We start from the raw sequence: 24,381 nt of genomic DNA, 5'->3' as shown, positions 1-24,381 counted from the left end.
CAAGTGAATTGAATGAATATATTACACAAATCAATGTCGACTAGTATATATTAATTACTCAACACGCTCAATCGGGCTCGGCAAATAATTAAGGTCAAGGTCAACGAATGTGAAGTAGTAATAATAATGGTATAAAAGAATGTGAGCTTTCGCTGAAAATATTAAGCAAGAAGTAGATTATTCAACGATTGGATTTCGGCTATAGCTAGCTGTGATGCCAAGAGTTTCAAAGTCAGCCATTTATGTGTTTTTCTTAGAAACCATTATGCATCTACTTGGCCAGTTGACTTTGTCCTTATCCTCATGAGTAAACGAGAATCAACTAGAGTACTACACGTTCATAACTCTTTGTGTATTATAAAAAGGGTCGAAAGATGAACCTAAATTATTCACAGAATCAAGCTTTTTAATTAATTGGGTACTAGGAAAAATATGCCTGAGATGGTGGATAGTAATAGCACACCCTCTAGTTCCACAGGTTCAAGAACTGTCCTTCTCCTTTTGAGGGTCTTAACCTTTGTGTTCCTTCTCATTGCACTCATTCTCATTGCGATAGTCAAGCAAACTGATGATGAGACAGGTGTGGAAATCAAGTTCAATGATATCTATGCTTATCGGTAAGCATTATATAGTTTATGTCTCTACTTTATTATCCAACCTAATTATTAATATTCTCATCTATATATTAATTGCCACTTTGACTTTTACATTATTAGCAACGTGAGAAGGATTTTTACCTGAAGCTAGCTAGTTAATTATGATTAAGGATTCATTTAATCAATTATTTTCAAGTACTTTACATATTGTTAAGCAAATGCCAAATATATACAGATATATTCTCTAGAGCATGATAAGTAAAAACGAGAAAAAAAGAATCACTTTTCTTTTTTTACCTTTCTCTTTATTAAGAAATGTTAAGTGAAAACAACGTTACTCTTTGGTAAACGCAGATATATGATCTCTACAATAATAATTGGGTTTGCGTATAACCTGCTGCAAATGGCGCTCTCAATCTTCACTGTGGTCTCAGGAAACCGTGTATTAAGCGGTGATGGTGGCTATCTATTTGATTTCTTCGGTGACAAGGTACATCGATCGATCATGCATGTCATAAAAAATTGTCTTCACGCTTTTGCAATAATGTTGTTGTTCTATAATCTAATAATAATTATTTTGACCTAGTAATATATTGTCATTTTAATTAATTAACAACTTTGCATTGTTAATTTTCTATGGACAGATCATATCATACCTTTTGATTTCCGGTTCAGCTGCTGGATTTGGTGTGACCGTAGAGCTGGGTAGAGGTGTACCCTCAAACTCGTTTATGGACAAGGCAAATGCTTCAGCCAGCCTTCTACTGATTGCATTTTTGTTCACTGCCGTAGCATCAACTTTCACTTCCTTTGCTTTGCCAAAGAAAGATTAAAAATAATCAGCTAGCTTAATTGATGCAGAAATGATGTTCAAGGATTATAAATTTATAGGAGTAATTCTTTCTTATTGGTATAGTTCAATTTATTTGGTGGTCAATCAAGTATTAAAGTGTGACTAATTAATCGTCATGGAATAATTTAATTTGTATTCTGTCTATCTTTGTGTTTGTATTTTTCCTTCCTAAGATATGATGAAGCAACTGTACTTGTTTTGATTTTTAATAGAATGGATTTATCTTATTTTTTCTTTCTTGCTTGCTTCTATATATGTACATCTACTCATTAATTATTAAATTATACTACTGATTATAACCACCCGTACTTTTTTTTTCTTCATTTGTTATATAACTTCTCTCAAGGATATTTGAAAAGGAAATAAAACACTAATTTTTTTTAATTAAAATTCATGTGTAACGTAAAAAATTAAAATCGTAAAAGAAAGAAAGAAAATAAAAAAGAGAAAGAAAAGGTGTTACTGTGATATATGAACATTAAAATATAAGAATAATGTCACTGAAAAGAAATAGGTCAATAAACAAATTGCAATAGTTGTAGCAGCAAACCATGTGGAGTTACTAGTAATTAAACAAGCATAGAAGAAGGAATTTTATCCGTTGACAAAGATCTAAAAATATAGAAATGATCGATGTTCCCCTTAAAGTAGAAATCTCTGACTATTCTCTGGGAAGCCCTGTTGTTAAAATAAGTATAAGCTTGCAAGCTTCTGAAGTGAGGGAAGTAGTTGAAGAGTCAGCTTTGTAGGCAAGGGGTGAACACACTCATCATCTTAGTAGGAATGTCAAAGCCTCTGACCTTGAGTTAGTCTAGCATTTCCCAACCACAACATCATCACTTGGCAGATCAACAGATCAATTGATGCCATCACTTGCCTTCAAAGTCTCTGGTATCATAATCATATCTACAAAATCATATATATGGGTCCAGAATTGTTTCTCCTTTTTTTCAAAATAGATAAGTTTTTTTTTTTTTTTAAATAATAGAAAACTTTTACAAAATAGAATACACTCTTACTAGTCTTAGTAGAATAGTGATAAAGTCATGCATCCCAATTTTGGTTATGCACTTATAGTGTTTCAGTGTCATATAAAATCACCTCATCTTTATCTTTGTTCATATGACTTTTAAAATAAATTAATTATATTTATAATTAAATAATGATATAAAATTATTTTTTATTATCCATGTATAATTTTTTTTATAATTAATAGATTATGCATTAATCAAAATAAAGTTTTTAAAATTATTTAAGGCATCAAAGTGAAAAATATTAAAACATAATGGATAAAAAATAATATTTAACCTTCTACTTTTTCTTGTAGTGAAGTTTAATAAAAATAACATGCTATAAAATGCCTACCACAATGATTATTAAGCACTCTCAATATTAATAAAAATATTTAAGCAACTAACTGAAAATTCATAAAAAAAATGAGGAAAATTTCAATATGGACTAAAAACTAAGATATCTTTAAAAATAATTTTTAAATATATTTAAATTTATTCAAATTCTAAAAATTAAATTTAATATAATTTGAGAATAAATTTAGGTTGAATTTTAGGTAGACATTATTTAGCTTTTTAAAGATAATCGTGTATCGACAATAAAATATTACTATTTTATATTGGTAATGTTTTTTTTACAAGAATGGTGATTTGTATGATTAGACTATGCAATTTCATTAACTTATGATTGATTTAAAAGGTGTGATAACAGTATGATTTTTAACACATTTTCTAATATTAATAAATTTTTACTAAAAAATTATATATAAAAATTTCTCTTGGATCAGATGGCATTTCTGAAAATAAAAATAAAAATAAAAATGTGACACAGTTAATTTAGATGAGTAAGGACGTTTCTCTTCCACAAACAACTCCCTTCGCTGAATCGCACCGCATCACACGCACCACTGTCGCAAATTGGACTCGAACAATACATAACCCTAACGAAACGTCTTTGAGCGGCAAGTTAGATAGCAACGAGTTCGGAAATTGATGCGATGATGAGCTGCCATGTGCGTTAGGGTTTGCGTTTTGCATTCAAATTCCAAATTCCAAATTCCAAATTCCAAGTTCCAAACACTCTCTTTCAGTGTTTGACGATGAGCATTGTTCCCAAAGAGACGATTGAAGTTATCGCGCAGAGCATTGGGATCAACAATCTGTCTCATGATGTCGCTCTTGCCGTCGCTCCCGATGTCGAATACCGCATGCGCCAGATTATGCAGGTCTCTCTTTCACTCTTTTGTTTTCTGTGTTTTTCAATCACTTCTGTTCTGTGTGTTGACCTATTTTCTGTTCAAACTTCAGGAGGCAATTAAGTGCATGCGCCATTCCAAGAGAACCACTTTGACGGCAGATGATGTCGATGCTGCACTCAACTTGAAGAATGTTGAAGTAAGTTGTGAGGACTAAAGTTCTATGGCTTTCTGCTATCTCTAAATAGAATGATGCGTATTATTATGACTACCATTTGGAAACTTTGGTGGATGTTTTTTCATTGTGAAAAAAAAAGGCATATTTCTTGTCTCCAATCTCATTTTCACGTTTGTTTTTCTTCTTATGTCAGCCAATATATGGATTTGCATCTGGTGGCCCTTTACGGTTCAAAAGAGCTGTTGGACACAGAGACTTGTTTTATATTGATGACAAGGATGTAGATTTAAAAGATGTAAGGGGGTGCTCAATCATTTTCACTTACTCCCGTCAATTGGATTTAAACTTCAAGTGCATTACCTCGTTAAAATTATAGTTTGTGTTAATCATAGGTTATTGAAGCTTCTTTACCAAAGGCACCCCTTGATACTGCAGTTACATGCCACTGGCTTGCCATTGAAGGTGTGCAACCTGCTATTCCGGAAAATGCTCCTGTAGAAGGTAGCTCTCTGACCTTGAGGCTTTAGTGCTACCAGTAGTATTTTGCTCACAGATGAATGATTCATGGTACAATAATTTGAACTAGGTTGTACGTTAACTAAAATTTAGCTGGAGGGGATCAGGAGTCCTTGGATATATGATTTTTCTGATGTTATGTTTGTCAGCTTGTCATTATGTCTTGCTCTGTCCATACATGATATCAAGATTTTTTTTTCTTGAGGTAGTGATTAGATTGGGAGATATGATTATTGAAGTGATTTTTCTTATTTTTATAATGTCACTGTAGTGTGGTCATCTTTGTGGGTCTAAAATATGTTGAAAACATCCTTATTGCTAATTACCAGCATCTTCATAAGCACTAAGCCACTATAAATTGGAAATGGTAGGCATGGAAAATTTATAAATCCAATTAAATAGACTGATTTTCTGAAATATTTAGTATATATATGCATACTATCATGCATATAATTGTGGAGATGTACATCATGCAAACAAACAGCCACCATTTGGCAGCTTAATGCTTCAAGATCTATTATTTGTAAATTCTTCCATTTTATCTGTAACTTGTACTCCCCTGCCCCTTTTAAGAATAGTTATTTACTCATTATTTTATTTGCAGTAATTTCAGCTCCTTCTGATGTCAAAAAGCATGAGCAGAAAGATGATAACCTTCCAGTTGACATCAAATTGCCTGTTAAACATGTATTATCCAGAGAGCTTCAGGTATCAAAATCATTAAGCCACCATCAGCTATTTTGTTTTGCATCTTGTGGTTCATTTTCATTAGTTTTATTGTTTCTTGCAGCTGTATTTTGACAAAGTGGCTGAGCTAACTTTGAGCGAGTCTGATTCAGTTCTCTTTAAAGAAGCATTAGTAAGTTTGGCTACTGATTCAGGACTTCATCCACTAGTTCCTTATTTCACATGCTTTATAGCTGATGAGGTAATACTATTTGTCTTTTTACGATGTTGGTTGATAAAAATGAAAATTTCACCTTATTGTAGCTCATTACAATTGTGTGCTTCTCCATTCTTGTCAGGTTTCTCGTGGTTTGAATAATTTTCCTCTTCTATTTGCCTTGATGCGAGTTGTTAGTAGCCTTTTGCAAAACCCTCACATCCAAATTGAACCATATGTAAGTTTGCCTCTTGTTGATTTAGGGTTTAGGGTTGACATTGTATGATCTTTGTGTAAGCTAAGGATGTGCAAAAAACCGGTTCGGACCAAACCGGATTGTAACCGAACTGGTTTTCACGGGAATGATTTTTTTATTTTGTTTGAAAAACAGTTCGAAATTGGTTTGACTCTTAGAACCAATTTAAAACTGGTTAAAAACCAGTGCGGTTAAGAACTGGTTTTTTGAAATCAATAAAACCTGTTCGACTATTTGGTATAAAACTGAACCGGTTAAAACAGTTCGGAACCAGTTCGGTTCGGTTTTTTACTGATCTGGTTTTTGCACACCCCTAGACTGTAAGCAACATAGTATTATTAATATTTACATAAATGTTGGTTGTTTTTTTATCATTTTCTATTTGGAATTCTGTTCTCTCCATTCAATTATGAAAGCATCGTGAGATATTTAAGCTGATTTGTCATTTGTTGCTTGTCTATAAAGATGACCCTAACAACACTAGACCTGTTTGCCCCCATGAAAATTTTAAGGCAAATAAAAAAATGTACTTCCTGCTGTACTTTCTTGTCTCTTGCCATGTAAGCTGCCCCATCAGCCTGCATAGGTCAGGCTTGGGTTCTGTTTTCTGGTATGATTTTTTTTCTAGCAAGATAGCAATGGGCCAGATTCGGAAAGTCATGTTCATTTGTTAGTACTTAGTGGCTTTTGTTATCTAATTAAGTGGTTTCCATGTTTATATTTTAATTTGTAAATATCAATATCTTGGTTGAATAATTTTGTAGTGTTGTGAAATGAAGTAGAATGAATAACTAGAAAAGTCTTTCCATATAGGTGGGGTTAGCTGCATCGATCAAATGACACCACAGTGTTTTGTCATAAAACGTGTTTCCATAAAGCCCATTTAGATTTCAGTATGTTACTTGCTTCACATGAATGAGTTAATGTGAAACCATCTCTTTACCCCTTTTTCTTTCTGTTTTTGCATGCTTCAGCTACACCAGTTGATGCCATCTGTTGTGACCTGCCTTGTTGCTAAAAGGTTGGGCACTAGGTTGGCAGACAACCACTGGGAACTTAGAGACTTTACGGCTCATCTGGTTGCCTCAATATGTAAAAGGTGAGATATCCTCTATCTATTCTGTTATATATTTTGCATAAATGGAAACAAGCAATTTTCACTTGATACATTTATTGGGATATCCTATTATTTGTTGGTTGTTGCAATTTGTTCTATGTGTCTTTTGATTCCGTAGTAGCAAAGCCAAATAATACTAAACTTATTGCGTGTTTCCTTTCAAATTCACCTTTGTTTTTGGAGATCCAGTTCAAAGGCACACTTAAATGTTTTTATTTGGTGAATTTGTATGATTAAAGCTAATGCTTTTTGTTGAGTTATCATACGTTTTCCTGGCTTAGTTGTTGGCCTTTGAAGATGTAAAATTTGGTACAAACGGTTGAATCATTGAATTGTAAGCTGGAAAATCTAGTTTTGCTTTATGACTGTAGGTATCTTGTTTGCCTAGTTTGAAAATATTGTGTGTGGATTATTTGTTGGGTTCTTATTGATTCTATTGCATTTTTTCTTGCTTTAAATGCTTGATTCGTGCAGGTTTGGACATGTTTATAGTAATCTCCAGTCTCGGTTGACAAAAACATTGCTGAATGCTTTCTTGGATCCCAAGAAGGCATTGACACAACACTATGGTGCTATTCAGGGATTAGGAGCACTGGGACCCAACGTGGTATGTGCCTCTCTATGTTGTTGGCAATTATGGAGTTAGTCAAAGGCCAAAAATTGGAAAAAATATTGTGAAAGAGAAAAATCAATAAACCAGTACATTTGTATTTATTCTATGTTGGAACTTGGAATATAACCCTGCAATGTGTATAGTAGAATGCTGTCTTGCATGGCATCAGAAAGAGCAGATTAAAATTTTTTTCATACAAAAAATTGTTGGAGGTGAATTGAAGGAAGAGGTTGCTCTTGGGTCAGAGGGAAGACGGGAAAAGAAGTTAACTTTGTATTTAGCTGACTTAACAGATTTGATCCTTTAAGCTCAACCTATTTCTTAATCATTTTTTATCAATTATCACTAATTGAAATTGATTGATTTAAACCTTAAGGCTTTGATTTCAGCCTATAATGTACTTTTGTTGGTTAAGTTGATAACTTCCCAATGCAATGGCTATATATGTTTTTCATCATCTTATCTTTAGGTTCCCATGTTTACTGTGGGAAGAACATGCTATTTCGTATTTTTTCAATATTCTGAACTTGTGAAGCATCTTGAGAGTTGAGACCTTAGTTAAAGTCTTGGTTTGGGGAAAAATAAAGGTGCTTCTTGCTTGATGTTTATTCATATATAATCATATCTTGAGGACAAAATTGAATAGAAGTGAGATTTGGAACTTTGGGGTTTAAATGACTAATTTTAAAAAAAAAGCCTTGCATGGTATATGATGTATTTCTTAGTTTGACTCAAGTTATGTTTGATGCTTACATATGAGGCTGTGATATGTTTTAATGTTTCTTGTTACACTGGAAGTAGGTTCGCCTTCTTTTGCTGCCGAACCTTGAAACATATATGCAACTTCTTGAACCAGAGATGCTTCTTGAGAAGCAAAAAAATGAATTAAAAAGGCATGAAGCTTGGAGGGTTTATGGAGCCTTGCTGGTAAGATATGCTGTCACATATAGACACTTGTTAGTAAAAAATAGGTGATTTTACAACTGAAGAATGTCAGTCTCAGTTGCTCAGTATAATATGGTTGTTCTGATAATTGTATGTATCACTCAGCGTGCTGCAGGTCAGTGTATATATGATCGACTAAAGATTTTCCCAACTTTTCCATCTCCTCCTCTTCATGCTGTCTGGAAGACCAATTCAAAAGTTCTTACTTCTTCAACTCGTGAGTATTTTCCTCATTACCCAAGAAAATACTGGTCTAATGTTCATGAAATGTCTAAGTATCATTTCTTTAACCTGATCATAGGAGGGACGACACTTCTTCCTATTTCCTCATTGTCTCTTTGGATTGTTTACCAAATTTGCTTATCTTTTCCTGATTTGTTCCCCTAGTTAGATGGGATTATAATTATAAATAGGATTAATAATATGGGCTAGTGCTCTAGGTTTTATGAGCGTAACCAACACGTCAATACATTGTAATACAGCAAAGTTTATACTTTATATTAATTAGTGTTTCATTCTCTTTTATCTCCATTCCTGCCTCTGTACCTAAAATCCGGTAATCTCAATAGCTTTTTAGAATATTCATCTGTGTGAAATTTTGTTTGAGTTGTGAATGGTCTACATCTTGTATCCTGCAATAAATACACTTAGAAGTATTTGTCTATCAAATATCAGTAATTTTTTGTTCACTTTAGTCTAACAGTTCTAAATAATTGAATAATGATAAATTTTTATGTTTATGAAAAGAAATTATGAAATCTTTTCATTAAAAGTAACTGGCCATTTGACCAGGAATATGGCGATGAACTAGTAAACAAGCTGGTAATGATGTTTCTATACTAAGATCTCATCTAAATATTCTTGTACAGAAGTAATGCTTTCAGACCACTTACGTTCAAAATTCAGATACTCTTGCAGCAGTTACAAGTTCTGTTACTTGGTTCTTATTTTCTTAAGAAATTCATAATAACTGACGTACTAGGAAGCACTAACTTTCCAATGGTTTTATTTTATTGATCAATATTATGATTATTTAATAGAGTTTGCAGTGGTCCAGTTGAGACTTTCACATGTCTGGTCTGTAGTTTTGTCATTCCTGAGTATCAATTATCAGCTTTGTACCTCCATGATTTGTTTCTATACTGACTTCTTTGCATGATTGATTGTTAAGATAAACGCAAGGCAAGCCCTGATCAATTGGAACAGCAGCCACCTTTGAAAAAAGCTGCTACCGATGGTGAGGTTGGTGTGGACCTAATGAATTTCTCACCAGTTCATAAGCAAGAGGAGGCAGGGACTCAAGCTTCTTCAGCTGATTCAATAATTGGCACATCATCATCTTCTGCACAGATGAAAAATGAGACTACTTTAGATGGCGAACTTAGAGGTAAGAGGGGTGATACTCAGGCATTGAAGACATCTGCTGCTCTCACCCAGGTTTGGAAGGACGAGCTTAACTCAGGACGTACCCTGGTATCATTGTTTGAGTTGTTTGGTGAAGGAATTCTCTCCTTCATTAAGGCTCCTGAGATGTATATGTTCTTGTAACTTAGGGAGTATCGTAGTAATTTGATGGATAGAGCATGGATAACCCATAGACCATTATTTCTAGAAGAAACTAAAATTCCTCCATGGTATGCGAAAATCATATTGATGATGCTTTAGATGTTGGTGGATATTGCTTATCGGGTTGTTACGGGGAATCTAACGTTTGCGTAGCATGTTAAATTCCTTATTGCAGCCTATTCGGAAATTCAAATAATAACCAAAGTACTAATAGGAAAATAATATCTGTACACCAAGTCAATGTATAAACTTAGAAAGAAAAGAGAATGGAAGAGAAGAGATAACAGACTAGTGTAAGAAATAGGGTGTGAAAAAAAAAATAGTATTAATGGGGCTTTTGGATTTAGACAGTCATAATTTCAATTTTTCCTTTTTGGATATGTAAAAAAGTCAGTAAGATTAGTTCACGCCATGACCATGAGGAATTTATAACAAAAACCAGTGTAAGTCGTTTTACTGGAAACAGTAATAATAAAACCAGGACATTAAAATATTACATTACTAGCAGAACTTTGTGAATGACAAGCTTCTTGAGTGAAGTAGTACTTAAGCAGACACTTTGTTGGACTCCCTTTCAACAGCTTTTTTGAGGATGCTGTCTTCTTCCAAGACCATCTGAACTGGCAAGAAACCCAATCCATCTGCCATGGCAAGCATCATCTGCTTTGTTTCCTTGTTGAATTCTTCCAGATCAATCGTGCCATTCAAGTTGTGATCGAATTGTAGGAACAAGGCTTCATAAACACGAGCAAGCTCATCCGGGTCTGGCTCCACATCAATACCGAAGTGGGTTTCCAACACCCTCAGGCTTTGGAGCTCCTTCAACATCTCTGCATACGAGAGAAGGCCATCATTGTCTGTGTCAAGGTGAGTGAACCGGTTAAGCACCGAGACACTAAGCGCTTCTTCATCCTCAAGGAAGTTGACAATGGTGGCACCATCCAAAATTTCTACACTCATCTTTCAGTTCTAGTGCTTTGATGAAAAGAGTTTGATTCTCCCTACTAATTTATGGTGTTGGTAGTCGGTTCCTAGAGCATTTATTCGATCTTTATTAACTAATAATATCAAAGAAAGATGAAGTGGTATCGAAACCTTCTCCTGTTTTGTGTCTCACGTTTAATTAGTTTGTTTATTCTTTATATTGGATGTTTCCTTCTTCCAACTTTTTCCCGAAATCCAGAGTCTACGGTGGAAAATGATCGACATATAGTAAATATTTTAAATCAAACGGCTTATAGAATACATGGGGCAGCGTTGTAAAGTCAGCCGGTCTGTGCCATTTTCAATTGGTATTTGGCAAAGTGGGTGTTGAAAGTCTAAAACTCTTTGCGTGTAGAACGAATCAGTGAAGAATGGCTAGTTTTCTTGAGAATGGTCTTTCCTTGAATGAACCAAGCATAAATTGAAAATCTTAAACAGAGATACCCACTGATTATTTTAACAAACTCAATAAGATTAAGTTATTATATATGCTTTGCACTTTGTAATAAAGGATCTTCTTGGTTTATTCTCTCTACTTTTTTTTTTATTTTCTATTTATTTTACACCTTGCTGCCCCATGAGAAAATAGTTGAACTTTTAAATTATTTATTTTTGAACTTTTAGATTTAGAGATATTTAAATTTTCTAAAACTGAAAATAAAACTGGATCATTCTCTTTAGTAATTGACTTTTATCTGACACTCGAGGTATTCAAATTAAAATAAAAAGACATTAAAATATTTCATTTATTTAAAAAGAAGAGAAAAAATCTTTTGCTCTCTCTCTCTCAGAAAAATGAGAAGTAAGAAAAATAAAATAACTTCCTTCTCACTTGCAAGATTTATGACGAAAAGCCAAACATTTAGATAAGTGTGTTCGAGTGAGTGAGTGCAAAAATTTTGAATTAAATTAATTTTGAGATAATATGATTTTTGTTTGGATATTTTATTTTTAAAGTAAGTTAGTAATAAAATTTAATATAAAATTTTGATCCAATGCAAAAGTTACTTAAAATTATTTCAATTAAAAATTAATTCTTAACTTAAAATTTATTCTTTAACATGAAATACACAAATATACATTTATATGAAATTATATATTGATAAAAAATATAAAATTACATTAATTATTATTTTAATATTTTAGATTTTTTTGGTGTAATAAGGATTCGAGTTTCTTATTTTATACCCAATTAATTCTCTTTTCACTCGATCGGTATATTTTGAGATAAAATAGTACCTCAACTTTCAACTTCATTCCTAAGCCACATATCAAACTTCAATATTGGTTTGTTGCCAACAACTTTTAGTAACATGATTTTAGATAATAACTTAAATTCAAACACATGCTAAAGTCCCAATAATAAAATATGACAGTTTTTTTTTTAATGATAAGGGGAAATAGAAGTTGCAAATAACAATCAAAGGATCGTAGCAGAATGTATCATGTATTGTTTATATGTAAGAACGTAAAATTATGTATGATTTTTTCATACAACAAAAAAATTAAGAGGATTTTTAAATTGAATAAAAGGATAAAATAAAATTTTAAAATAAAATAATAATGATAAAATTGAGAAGAAAAAATGCTAAGAACTTATAAGTTAGATTATTTTTTATAAAAATATAAAAATGACATTAATGTATAAAGTGAATAGTTATTAAAGTTATTAATTTATATTTACGCCAAGGTTATTAGATGTTAAAAAAAAGTTAAAAAGGCAATCAACTAGGACCTAAGGCATTCAAAAAAGCTAGGACGTGTAAAACTTTGATGTAGTAGAAAGTAAAGTGCAAGACTGATCATCGGAATAAATTGAAAATAAAAGAGTGCAAAAGAAAGTAAATTACATAAATATAACGGTGTAAAAAATTAAAGAAGTAATGAATTTTGAGAAGAAAAAATAAGATTGGAAGAAGATGAAGGTTTAGGGAAAAATATAATAAATGTAAAAGAAAACGGAATAGGTATTATATAATGCCCTAAAATATTAGAATTGAAATGATTCAGAACATTGGACCGACATGTGGATCGATGAGCCTTGACGACTGTGAACAAAAGAATATGTGAGTGTAGTTATTTTTAAGTTTCAATCCTTATTACATGGTGCAAATTAGTATTTATAAAAAAAAATATTTCTAGCTATGCATAACTGCTAATAATTTATGGTAATATTCAGTGACTTATATCTTTAATATGCACTGTTAAATTCTCTTAATATTCTAAATCTTTAATTTTTGAATACTGTAGTCTTAATATAAAACATTATTTCGGTACTTAGGAGAAGTAACGTGACATTATAAGTTAGGAACATACTTGTTGCCTTTACTTAACAAAGCAGCTTGGACTGCTGCTCCATAAGCAACAGCCTCATCAGAGTTGATGCTCATGCATGCACTGATCCTTTCCCTCGAAGAAATCCTGCACTTTGGCCTCTGCTGGTCTCTCTTTTTCTGCATTTTATTCATTCCCAATTCCTTCTTATTTTTTTGATACAGTTTGCATCAGATCCATTTTGTAATTAGTGTCCGCTATACTCCAGTATAGCAATACTAAATCATTAATTCTCCTCATTTTGAGCGTGTGCTTTATATTGTTTGATTTCATACAGTACAATAATTACTGCTTTCATTGAGAGTTGAGCTACGGAAATCGCTACCTATTTAGTTGAAATAAGATAAAAACCAAATACTGGTAAGTGAGTGAAGTCATCAAAAGGAAAACCGCCTCTTTCGTGTGATTGTAGAATGTGTTCAAAATCAAAGGAATTGAAGTCAGTCATAGAAAATTATTTAGCATAGTGGAAGAACTCATTTTAGCTTTCATAAACCAAAACTCCACAAAAGGAGTAACAAAATATCATGTCATGGATAATTAATGACACCGCCAAGAAAAGGAAACTTAATTGACCTTTTGGAAACGAGAAAGTCAATTCTTATAGTATTTTTTAACGTCCGAAGACATTTAATCTGAATACTTGGTCCTTAATAATTTAGACATACATTTCTATCACATTTAACAATTAACAGTTTACCATAACATGCACTTGATACTTGATAGTCTAGGTAGCTCCTTTTAAGGAACAACAAAAAGTAATTTGGCTTGCAAACTGTAATACAAATTTAAATTATACCATATATATCAACTTTTTTTTTTATCATCATCTTAATTGTAAACTCAAATTTATACCATCTTAATTTTTGTTATGGAGATAACATCTTAGATCTAGATGATAGGAATAATACTTTTATTTTTATCTGAAAAAATATTCTAAAGATTTGAAACGTAATTAACAGAAACAACATAAACCTAAATAAGAAAAATAATATATTTATTTTATCTAAACAATAGCTAGATTTAAATTTTCACTCACTGCATTTATTTAAAATTTAAATTGTTCCCAACACAATTCTAAAAGTAACCATTACACCCCTTGATTTTCTTATCATCTGTTATCACTTATCACGTACACTACACTATCTAAAGTGCCTAGGGTACAATCTAGAGGATCTAGATATTTTTGCTGCAATATTATTTAGTCATTTTTTCTCCTATGTAGGCATTGCCTCCAGTTGATGAAGTTGATCGGACCAACAAGCAAAAACTTGCATGAGAAAGCACGATCATGTCCCCTTGTCGTGAAGATGATGCTAATATCTTTGTGATGACAAAGAATGATCATTATCTTGATTGAATCCATACCTGAAACTTCACAGGCCAAGGCATCATTAACTTCAGCAGAACAGGCTTCCACGGTTTCTTTGAGAGTGAGAGAGTGCCCGTAATCTGATTTGTCCCTAAAGCAACCATTTTTATGTTTCACAATGTTTTCTTTTCCACTTATATCATATATCAGGAAACAAACCAAATCCAACTTGGGAGTAGGGGCTCCTTACTTCAAAGACTAATACGAGTGTATACAAACAGAACAATTAAAAAGTGAATAAAAACACAAATAGTTAGTGAATAAAAGGAGTCAAATACAAATTAAACAAAGTATTGGAGATTTATCTACACTAAACTAAGAATCTCAATAGTTATAAAGATTTTTTTTATCCAATGTTCACTCTGATGCTACCTTAACCTACTAAAGTGCTCTAACCATGATTCCTCATGTGAGAGGGCCTAAGTTGCTTAGTTAAACTCCTAATCCCTTAGCAAGTCAAGCTAAACCATTTGGATTTAAGAACAAAGGTTTATATATCAAGACTAATAAATGTTATTTCATCCCTAAATATAACACCCATTAGATATCACTTTCAAATTTTAGTCAAAAAACATTTCTTAATGACAGTTTAACTATGAAACATGTTTATATGGTTGATCACTAGTGATACTAACAAACACCCCTTCATCTCTAGATGAGATATTCATTAGATGCTCTATTTAAAACTTAGTTTTCAAGTATTTCCCAATGAAAATAAAAACAAAGAATTGAAGATAAGGTAATCAAACCATAAAACAAGCGATTAAAATGAAAAGAAGCAATAACATAGGAAATGACACCGAATAAATATATATAAAGATTAATTACATGAGAGTAGCTTAGTACACCAATCTCCTAACAAATGATGAACTAGTCTCTCATTGTCACGAGAGACCTCAAAATTACAAAATGGAAGGGAGAAAATGAAGAAAAAAGAATGAAAATGAAAGATGGGGGTTGATGGGAGCTCTAGTCGCACACACAACCCTAGGATTTATATTGGACCCAAGACCTTTGTTTTGTACTTTGGAGTGAAATCTACTTGTTGGACGAGTTCGTTATGAATTCCAAAAGATATTTCAAATGTGATTTTATTCATTGGACGAGCTTCAACTCACTGGGCAAATTCTTCAACAATTGAAATTTTGAATGTTTTTTCTTCACTCAGTGGTCTTTACTCGCTGGTCGAGTTTCTCCTCATTGGACGAGTTCTTCTGATGACTTAAAACTTCTTCTTCACTCTTGAGTTGCTATGTGGCTTTGTCTGCACAATTACTCTCACTAGATGAGCATAGCTCGTTGGGTGAGACATTATGAATGACATCTTCAATTGGTGTTCCAAAACCTTGAAAAAAGAGTAAAAGTTAGGAGAAAATGATTAAAATTTTATTTACAACCTAAGATTCTTAAAAAAATCTATTTTTTTTAACTAAATTGAGGTTAAACTAAAACAAAAAATCAAGAAAAATATATAATTGTTGTGTTATTTGTAATTCAAATGAACGTATGCACAACAATTATCAACTGTACAGTGTCCAGTCGAGATCGTTTCACCCAGACCAAGAGAATATTAGACCAACCATGGTGGAACAATTGGACCTCTAATGTTGGGCTTCAGACTTTGAACCCAGTCATATTTCATAAATAAGGGTGATCCCTCTTGTCACCCTAGGTTTACAAGTGATCTATGATTTCATGACAGCTCTAGAGCCTTTGGCTTTGGGACCCCAAGATCTGGACGTGAACAAAAACCAATTAAGGAAAAGAATCAAAGATTAAGAAACATGAACAATCAAATTTAACAGGCAAGCAACACAAAATAAGGAAGAAAGAACACATTATAGGAAAACTGAAATTCTGAGAAAGCAGAATTTAAAGCAGAGTTTCACTTCAATCAAATGAGAAAAAAAATATTCCAACTAAAAAAGCTTGAGTTCCTGAAATGAAACTAATGCTACAAAAAATATAAAAAAAAAAAAACTAATCAAGCCAAGCGCAACACTCAACCATCATTATGACAGAAATATATAGTAATTTGAAGAAAAATAAGGAGTGACCTATTTTCATTGCATAAAATGAACTTTGAATAAAACCTTAAATTGCACAACATAGACAAAATGAACGAGACTATTGAAGTTTGTTCCTGTTAATATCGGTGAAAAGGATTGTAATGGGATGGTAAGTGTGTGAATGAGGGCCAAGGCACAACTGCACAAGACATGAGCCAGGAATGTTATCAGTTATATGCTGGTAGCATATTACTGAGTTTACTGTTATCATAAATAATAAATCTCCTCTTGGGGCAGAAATCCTTCCTCAATATTACTGTAACCGTATGCTTCAATAATTTTAGTCACAACTGGGGCAATGGTGAGAACAACAGGAGAATATTAAACAAATCGCATCAAAATCCAAAAGAAATAAGAATTTGACAGAAAAGACAGTTAACAAAAGTTTGTATTTTCTCACATTTTCACTCGTCCTATCTACAGCCAAAAAAGCCCAATTCCTTTTTTTCCAACAGCTCTTTCACTTTGATAAATAAGACCAAAGAACAACAGAAGTCACCATTATACGAAAGAGTCATAGCCAAGCTTACAACGTACATATTGTACAAGACAATTCAATATTGAAATTTAATCTAGTTTTAGACGGGGGGAACAAGTCCTTGAATAATTCAATTCAGCAAGTATAATGACAACCAAAGTCAACCATGAAACAAAATTAACATTTCAAGTAAAAATAATTTAAACATCACGTTTAGATAACAAGGCAGCAGTGACTTTGAAAAAAAAAAACAGAAAATGATGATCAGCACCACAAAATTCTATACTAAAAAACATCTAGCCAAACTTTCCCTTGATGGGTTCAAATGGCAAGCTCCTTCAGAGAATCCTCAAACACCACTGCTTCATTCTGTTGTTTATCATCATGGAGCAAATTGGTAGCCTTTGTAACTGCAAAACTGATCTTCTGCCTTTCTTGTGAGCAAAGCTTTAAGCTGATATCGTCCTTCTTTAAAATCGTTTTCATCTTGTAAATGTAATCATCCAAAGCATTCATTGCGTTAGCCTTCCTAAGGAACTTGTTATCCTCAGCCTGGTAAGTCTCAGCTTTTTCAATCATTCTTTTAATTTCTTCTGCTGACAATTTTCCTTGATCATTAGTTATTGCAATATCATTCTTATAGCCGGTGGTTTTTTCCTCAGCAGAAACAGATAAAATACCATTCACATCTATATCAAAGCATATATCAAAAGGATGGTACTGAGGAGTAGGAGGAAAACCAGAAAGACTAAAAAAACCCAGTAAATTGTTATCACTAGCTCTTGTTCTCTCGCCCTCATACACATTAATCTGAACAGATGTTAGGTTTTCTTTAAATGTTCCAAATGTTTACTTCTTCTTTACAGGAATAGTAGTATTCCTAGGAATCACAACACTCAAAAGATATCCTTTTACGGCTATACCAAGTGACAGCGACATAACATCCAACAGAACCAAATCAGGAACATTCTTAATGCCTTGAGTCAACAAAGCAGCCTGCATAGCTGCACCATAAGCAACAGCCTCATTAGGGTTGATACTCATGCACAGACCCTTCCCATTGAAGTAGCTCATAAATCTCATGTTTGCCAGGAATGAATGAATGCAAAGTTTGCAGAAGAAGCTTGCAGAGGAAGTTAGAGAGAAAAAGAGATGAAGGAAACAATGAATTGCATAGAATGAATCAGCTTACAAAGTTAGTTATATCAGTTGGTTATATAGTTAGTTACAAGAGTAACTAACTCATAACGAACTCATTAACTCTGGTTACATAGAGATTAACCAACTAATCTAACTCTAGTTACATAGTAATCTATGCTAAGAGCCCCCCTCAAGCTAGGAATGGATATCAGACATTCCTATCTTGGAATACAGAAACTGGAACGCACAAGGCAGAGAGCCTTAGTGTAGATGTCAGCTAACTGATTTGCAGAAGAAACAGGAAGTAATTTCACAAGACCAATAAGCATATTTTCTCAAACTATGTGGCAATCAATTTCAATGTGCTTTTTCCTCTCATGAAAAATAGGATTGGCTGCTATATGAAGAGTAGATTTGTTATCATAGTACAACACAACAAGATGCTGGAAATCAATTTTAAAATCTTCCATCAAATAAGTAAGCCATTGTAGCTCACAAGTGGCACTTGCTAAACCCCGACATTCAGCTTCAGAGGAACTTCTGGATACAGCACCTTGCTTGTTGGACTTCCACGAGATTAATGAATCACCGATGTACACAGTATAACCAATGATAGATCTTTTAGTATCAATACAACCAGCCCAATCTGAATCACTAAAACCTTTTAAATGAGTATTACTAGCAGCAGACAGAAAAATCCCTACACCTGGAAGTCCCTTTGAGGTATCTAAGGATTCGAAAAGTAGCTTGCTTTTTATTTGAAGTGGGATTAGCAAAAAATTCGCCCAAATGTTGCACAACACCTGTAATATCTGACCTTGTGTTAGTCAAATAGATCAATCTCCCAATTAATCTCCTATAAGAAGAAACATCCTCTACTAAAAGAGGAGACCCTAGGTGTTGATACAACTTGGTAGTATAATCACAAAGGGTGGACACTGGCTTAGAACCAAGCATGCCAACATCACTGAGAATATCCAGTGCATACTTCTTTTGACAGAGGTTTATACCAATAGAACTTTTGGCTACCTCGAAACCCAGAAAGTACCTTAAATCTCCTAAATCCTTTATTTTGAAAGCACTAACTAGAAGATGTGTAATCCTTTGAATTTTAGACAAATCATTGCCTGATAGGACAATGTCATCAACATAAACTAGTAAAATAGAAATTGTGTTAAAACCATGCTTAATAAACAAGGAATGGTCAGAAGCACATTGTTTATATCCATGGGAAATCAGAAAAGATGATAATCTGGCATACCATTGCCTGTTAGGTTGTTTTAGGCCATATAAAGACCTTTGAAGTTAGCAAACTTGTCCTGGTCTAGCCACTTGCATACCCTAAGGGATAGTCATGTACACTTCCCCATTTAAATCACCATGTAAGAAAGCATTGTTCACATCTTGTTGCTTGAGATGCCACTGATTAATAGCAGCTAAAGCCAATAGAAGTCTCACTGTGGTTAACTTAGCTAGTGGAGAGAAAGTATCTAGATAGTCCTGTCCTTCCACTTGAGTGTAGCCCTTAGCCACTAGCCTGGCTATATACCTCTCTATTGAACCATCAGATCTGTGCTTGATCTTGTACACCCATTTACAACCAATTACATTTTTGTGCTTAAGAAGGTTAGTAAGAATCCAGGTATCATTAAGCTCTAATGCTTTGATCTCTGCATGGCCTGAATCCAATTAGGATCCTTAGATGCTTCACTATATGACTGAGGTTCAACATCTTGTGTGATAGATGAAATAACATTGTGATAAGAGGGAGATAATATGTTATAGGAAAGAACAGAGCTATGAGGATAAAGGCTAGTACCTGTAGAGTGACTGGCAGCAGTTAATGGTGAGTATGTGACATGGAAGTCTTTATACTTACTTGGTCTATGTATTTGTCTCATGGATCTTCTAGATGTATAAGTGGGTTGCTATGAGGTTGAGGGGTCAAAATTATGATCATTGGGTACAAGCAAGATAGGATCACTTGGTGATTCTGAAGAAGAGTCATCAAACAGATCAATGGTATGAGAAGAGGAGTAGACACAGGTAGGACAATAACTAGATTTGGTTTATTTTGGTCAGTAAATGGAAAGCAATCCTCATAGAAAATGACATTTCTAGAGACAAAAATAGCCCTGGTTTTAAGATCAAAGGTGATATATCCTTTTGTGTTTGGCTTGAAACCCAAAAAGACAGAAGTGGCAGCTCTTGGGTCAAGCTTCTTTATGTTGGCTATCAAAGTGCTAGAAAATGTAGAAGCAAAGCTTCATGGTGAATCAAAGGTGATTCAAAGGTATTTTGATGATAACAATGATGATGACAAAGGTGATGACAAAAATCTCAAAGATCAATCAAAGAACAACTCAAGTGAATCAACAACAATTCAAGAGTTCAAGATAAGAATCAAGAAGAATTCAAGAACTCAATAAGAAAGTCTAGAGACAAGAATCAAGATTCAAGGTTCAAGATCTCAAGAATCAAGATCAAGATTCAAGAATAAAGAGAAGACTCAATCAAGATAAGTATTAAAAAGTTTTTTCAAAACTTTGAATAGAACATGAATTTTTGACAAAACCTTTTACCAAAGAGTTTTTGCTCTCTAGTAATCGATTACCAGATTGTTGTAATCGATTACCAGTAGCAAAATGAGTTTGAAAAATTTTTCAAACTAAATTTACAACGTTCCAATTATTTTCAAAAAGTTGTAATCGATTACAATGTTTTGGTAATCGATTACCAGTGCCCTTGAACGTTGAAATTCAAATTCAAATGTGAAGAGTCACATCCTTTCACTTAAAAGCCTTGTGTAATCGATTACACTAATTTGGTAATCGATTACCAGTGACTGTTTCTGAATAAATCAAAAGATGTAACTCTTCAAAAAGTTTTTGACTTTTTCAAATTGGTTTTAAGTTTTTCTAAAAGTTATAACTCTTCTAAATGGTCAATCTTGACCAGACATGGAGAGTCTATAAAATCAAGGCTTTGTTTTGCATTTCAAGCATCTTGAACACTTATTCATACAATCCTTTACAAGCCTTGAATCTCTTTGAATGTCTTCTTCTTCTTTGTACCAAAAGCTTTCTGAAGTTTTCTGGTTCTCCAAACCTTGAAAACTTGTGCTATTCATCTTTTCATTCTCTTCTCCCTTTGCCAAAAAGAATTCGCCAAGGACTAACTGCCTGAATTCTTTTTGTGTCTCTCTTCTCCCTTTTTTAAAAGAACAAAGGACTAACCGCCTGAATTCTTTTGTGTCTCCCTTCTCCCTTGTCAAAGAATTCAAAACGACACAGTTTGAGAATTCTTTTGATTCTTCCCTTTCCCTAATACAAAAGTGTTCAAAGGACTAACCGCCTGAGAATTCTTTTGTATTCCCATTCACAAAGCATCAAAGGTTTAACAGCCTGAGATCTTTGTCTCAACACATTGGAGGGTACATCCTTTGTGGTACAAGTAGAGGATACATCTACTTGGGTTTGATTGAGAACAAGAGAGGGTACATCTCTTGTGGATCAGTTCTAGTGGAGGGTACATCCACTAGGGTTTCAAAGAGAACAAGAGAGGGTACATCCCTTGTGGATCTTTGCTTGTAAAAGGATTTTTACAAGGTTGAAAGAAATCTCAAGGACCGCAGGTCGCTTGGGGACTGGATGTAGGCACGGGTTGTTGCCGAACCAGTATAAAAACTCTTGTGTGTTTGTTTCCTTCTTCCCTACTCTTTTACTTTCCGTTGTGCATTTAATTTCCGCTTTTACTTTCTGTTAAGTTTCTCTTCTACCCCTCATTCTCTTAACAATTTAGTAAAAGCCTTAGAAGAGTAATTTTTTAATTAGTAAAGGTCTAAGAATAATTAATTCAACCACTCCTTCTTAATTATTCTGAGGTCACTCGATCCAACAGAAAAACATAGACAACCAAACACCCTTAAAGACTCAATATCATAGATGGTTCCATACAATTTTTCATAAGGAGTTTAATTGTCAAGGAAAGGGGTAGGCATGCAATTAACAAGGACAGTAGAATGAATTAAGACATAAGATTATGCATGTATAATTTTTATCCATGTTGGTAAAAAAAATTTGAGAGTTGTCACTAAAAGTGGACTTTTGGATCCTTTCTAATAGGTTCCTGAATTAGGGGCACAGATCAAACTCACTCTGGCTTGTTCCTTGATCGCATCATGCATCTGTTCATGGCATCATTATGAACATATCATTTCTGCATTTATCATTTATCATATTCATGCATTGTATTTGCATAAGTCATTGCATTATCATGCATCTTCATTTAGCATGCTTTTGTTTTGCCAGTTGCATACATTCTATTTTCATCATTCGCATGTTATGTTCACTTATGCATGATCCTGACACATAGTTTCTCATGCATTGCATTTTCCTAAAAAAAAGAACAAAAAGAAAGTCACAATGAAGCGTGAAAGTTTACACCACATTCTTAGTTACATGTGTTGGGTATCATGGTAATGACTATAAACAAACCATGTTGGGGTTATACATTTTTTTTCTCTCGACAATGATTGAAAGTTGCATGAACATGGTACCTAATGCATTGTTAATAAGAGAGGGTGGTCTTTCGAGTGTCTTGTGTCAGTTTGATAAATACATTTGTCATGCATGGCATAACCATACCCTAATCATTCACCATATCTCCTCTATGATGGGGTGTTGAAGTATTGGAAATCAAAATTTCTATTCTTGTGAACATAGGGTTGAACCAAGCACATGCTTTTAAGAAAAGGTTTTATCAAGTCAAGGTCAAGTATGGAAGTAACCAGCTTGTAAAAGTTGGGGCAGAAGATGGATTGAGTTTACATAGCTTCTTTGGCTACTGCCAACACATGATTAAGCTAAATAATTTACAAAATTAGGGACTGTTGATGTCCATGTTTTATTTCTAGTTGTACTTTGACTCTGACAAGATGTGATGAACAATGTTATTTTTAATGAAAATTTGAATTGATTCGACCCTATGTTCTACTAAATGTTCTGTGTACAATTTGAAATACTTCAACAATGTATCATTCACATGCATCCATGCTTATTTTTATTTTCACATTGGTTGCATTGCTTATTTCATTCTTTCCTTGAAATTAGATCTATAATCATTGTAATCAAAAGGAAAAAACACGTTTTACGGTCCCCTTACCGAACGTTTGCCAAAGCTAGAGTGATGAGTGAAATAGAGGGGGTACAAGAATAGATGAAAGCCGACATGAAGGCCATGAAAGAGCAAATGACCACAATGATGGAAGCCATGATGAGTATAAGAAAAATGATGGAGGTCAACACGACTATAGTTGATGCCGCAAGCACTGCCACTGAGGTGGACCCGACTCACCCACTTGGCCTCAATCAAGTAAATCGTCCAGTCTCGAATATGGTAGGTCAGGGAGGCGAAGCGTTGGGAAGTATAGGCGACCTCCATTTTGTGCAGGTCCAGAGCAAGTATTCGTTCCTGCCATATGGCTTGCCTTCCAACTATGCACCACCAAATTTTGCATAGGCTCCTGATGAAAATGTTGATAACTCCGTTCTCATACCCATTGAGAGACAACAACCCCCAATCTGGTCATGCACAAGTCCCTCAACCTATAGGAGAGACACATGAAGTACCCTGAGACCACACTCTAGCCGACTTCAAGCCTTACCTTGGATATGCCACTGAGGGGCAGACATTTTGTGGCGTACCCCTGTCAAACACTTTGGGGGCCTCAATATTGCCCACAACCCCAACCCTTACATTTTGTGATGGGAGGAGGGCCCCCTGCTATGGTGGAAAAGGAGAAATTTGATCATATAGAGGAAAGGCTGAGGGTCATTGAAGGAAGTGGAAATTATGCCTTTGCTAACATGGTAGAGTTGTGCCTAGTGCCAGACATGGTCATTCCTCCGAAGTTCAAGGTGTCGAATTTCGATAAGTACAAGGGGACTACTTGCACTAAGAATCACCTGAAGATGCACTGTAGGAAAATTGGGGCATACGCGAAAGATGAAAAATTATTGATGCATTTCTTCCAGAAAAGTCTTACTGGGGCAGCCGTCACCTGGTATACTAATCTGGAACCTTCCCAGGGCCATTCCTGGAAGGACCTAATGGTTGCCTTCATTAGGCAATATCAGTACAATTCTGATATGGCTCCGGATAGAATGCAACTACAGAACATGTGTAAGAGGGAGCATGAATCTTTCAAAGAATACGCCCAAATGTGGAGGGATCTGACAACTTAAGTAGCGCCCCCAATGATAGAGAAGGAGATG

General features: G+C 34.0%; 4 protein-coding genes across 4 annotated transcripts; 2 read left to right on the top strand and 2 right to left on the bottom strand.

The window, feature by feature from the left end:
* Nucleotides 1–379: 379 nt before the first annotated feature.
* LOC114385182 (CASP-like protein 4D1) lies at nucleotides 380–1,683 on the top strand. The gene is made up of 3 exons (XM_028345195.1): nucleotides 380–617; nucleotides 951–1,086; nucleotides 1,241–1,683. The coding sequence occupies exons 1-3, from the start codon at nucleotides 433–435 to the stop codon at nucleotides 1,427–1,429; spliced, it is 510 nt and encodes a 169-aa protein (XP_028200996.1). The 5' UTR covers nucleotides 380–432; the 3' UTR covers nucleotides 1,430–1,683.
* Nucleotides 1,684–3,311: 1,628 nt separating this feature from the next.
* On the top strand, nucleotides 3,312–9,866 carry LOC114385165 (transcription initiation factor TFIID subunit 6). The gene is made up of 12 exons (XM_028345172.1): nucleotides 3,312–3,685; nucleotides 3,768–3,854; nucleotides 4,027–4,128; nucleotides 4,226–4,334; nucleotides 4,954–5,057; nucleotides 5,140–5,277; nucleotides 5,375–5,470; nucleotides 6,463–6,587; nucleotides 7,080–7,212; nucleotides 8,020–8,145; nucleotides 8,269–8,380; nucleotides 9,335–9,866. The coding sequence occupies exons 1-12, from the start codon at nucleotides 3,560–3,562 to the stop codon at nucleotides 9,709–9,711; spliced, it is 1,635 nt and encodes a 544-aa protein (XP_028200973.1). The 5' UTR covers nucleotides 3,312–3,559; the 3' UTR covers nucleotides 9,712–9,866.
* Nucleotides 9,867–10,030: 164 nt separating this feature from the next.
* LOC114385175 lies at nucleotides 10,031–11,147 on the bottom strand. Its single transcript, XM_028345182.1, has one exon. The coding sequence runs from the start codon at nucleotides 10,687–10,689 to the stop codon at nucleotides 10,276–10,278; it is 414 nt and encodes a 137-aa protein (XP_028200983.1). The 5' UTR covers nucleotides 10,690–11,147; the 3' UTR covers nucleotides 10,031–10,275.
* Nucleotides 11,148–17,287: 6,140 nt separating this feature from the next.
* Nucleotides 17,288–18,049, bottom strand: LOC114370177 (heat shock cognate 70 kDa protein 2-like). The gene is made up of 2 exons (XM_028327468.1): nucleotides 17,831–18,049; nucleotides 17,288–17,755 (listed from the first exon to the last, which is right to left on the bottom strand). The coding sequence occupies exons 1-2, from the start codon at nucleotides 18,047–18,049 to the stop codon at nucleotides 17,288–17,290; spliced, it is 687 nt and encodes a 228-aa protein (XP_028183269.1).
* Nucleotides 18,050–24,381: the final 6,332 nt, after the last annotated feature.

Source organism: Glycine soja, chromosome 2 (assembly GCF_004193775.1).
Source record: "Glycine soja cultivar W05 chromosome 2, ASM419377v2, whole genome shotgun sequence".
In the NCBI taxonomy this organism is placed as follows: domain Eukaryota; kingdom Viridiplantae; phylum Streptophyta; class Magnoliopsida; order Fabales; family Fabaceae; genus Glycine; species Glycine soja.
Note: the sequence above shows the minus strand (reverse complement) of the source record. Positions and strands in the feature narration are given on the sequence as shown.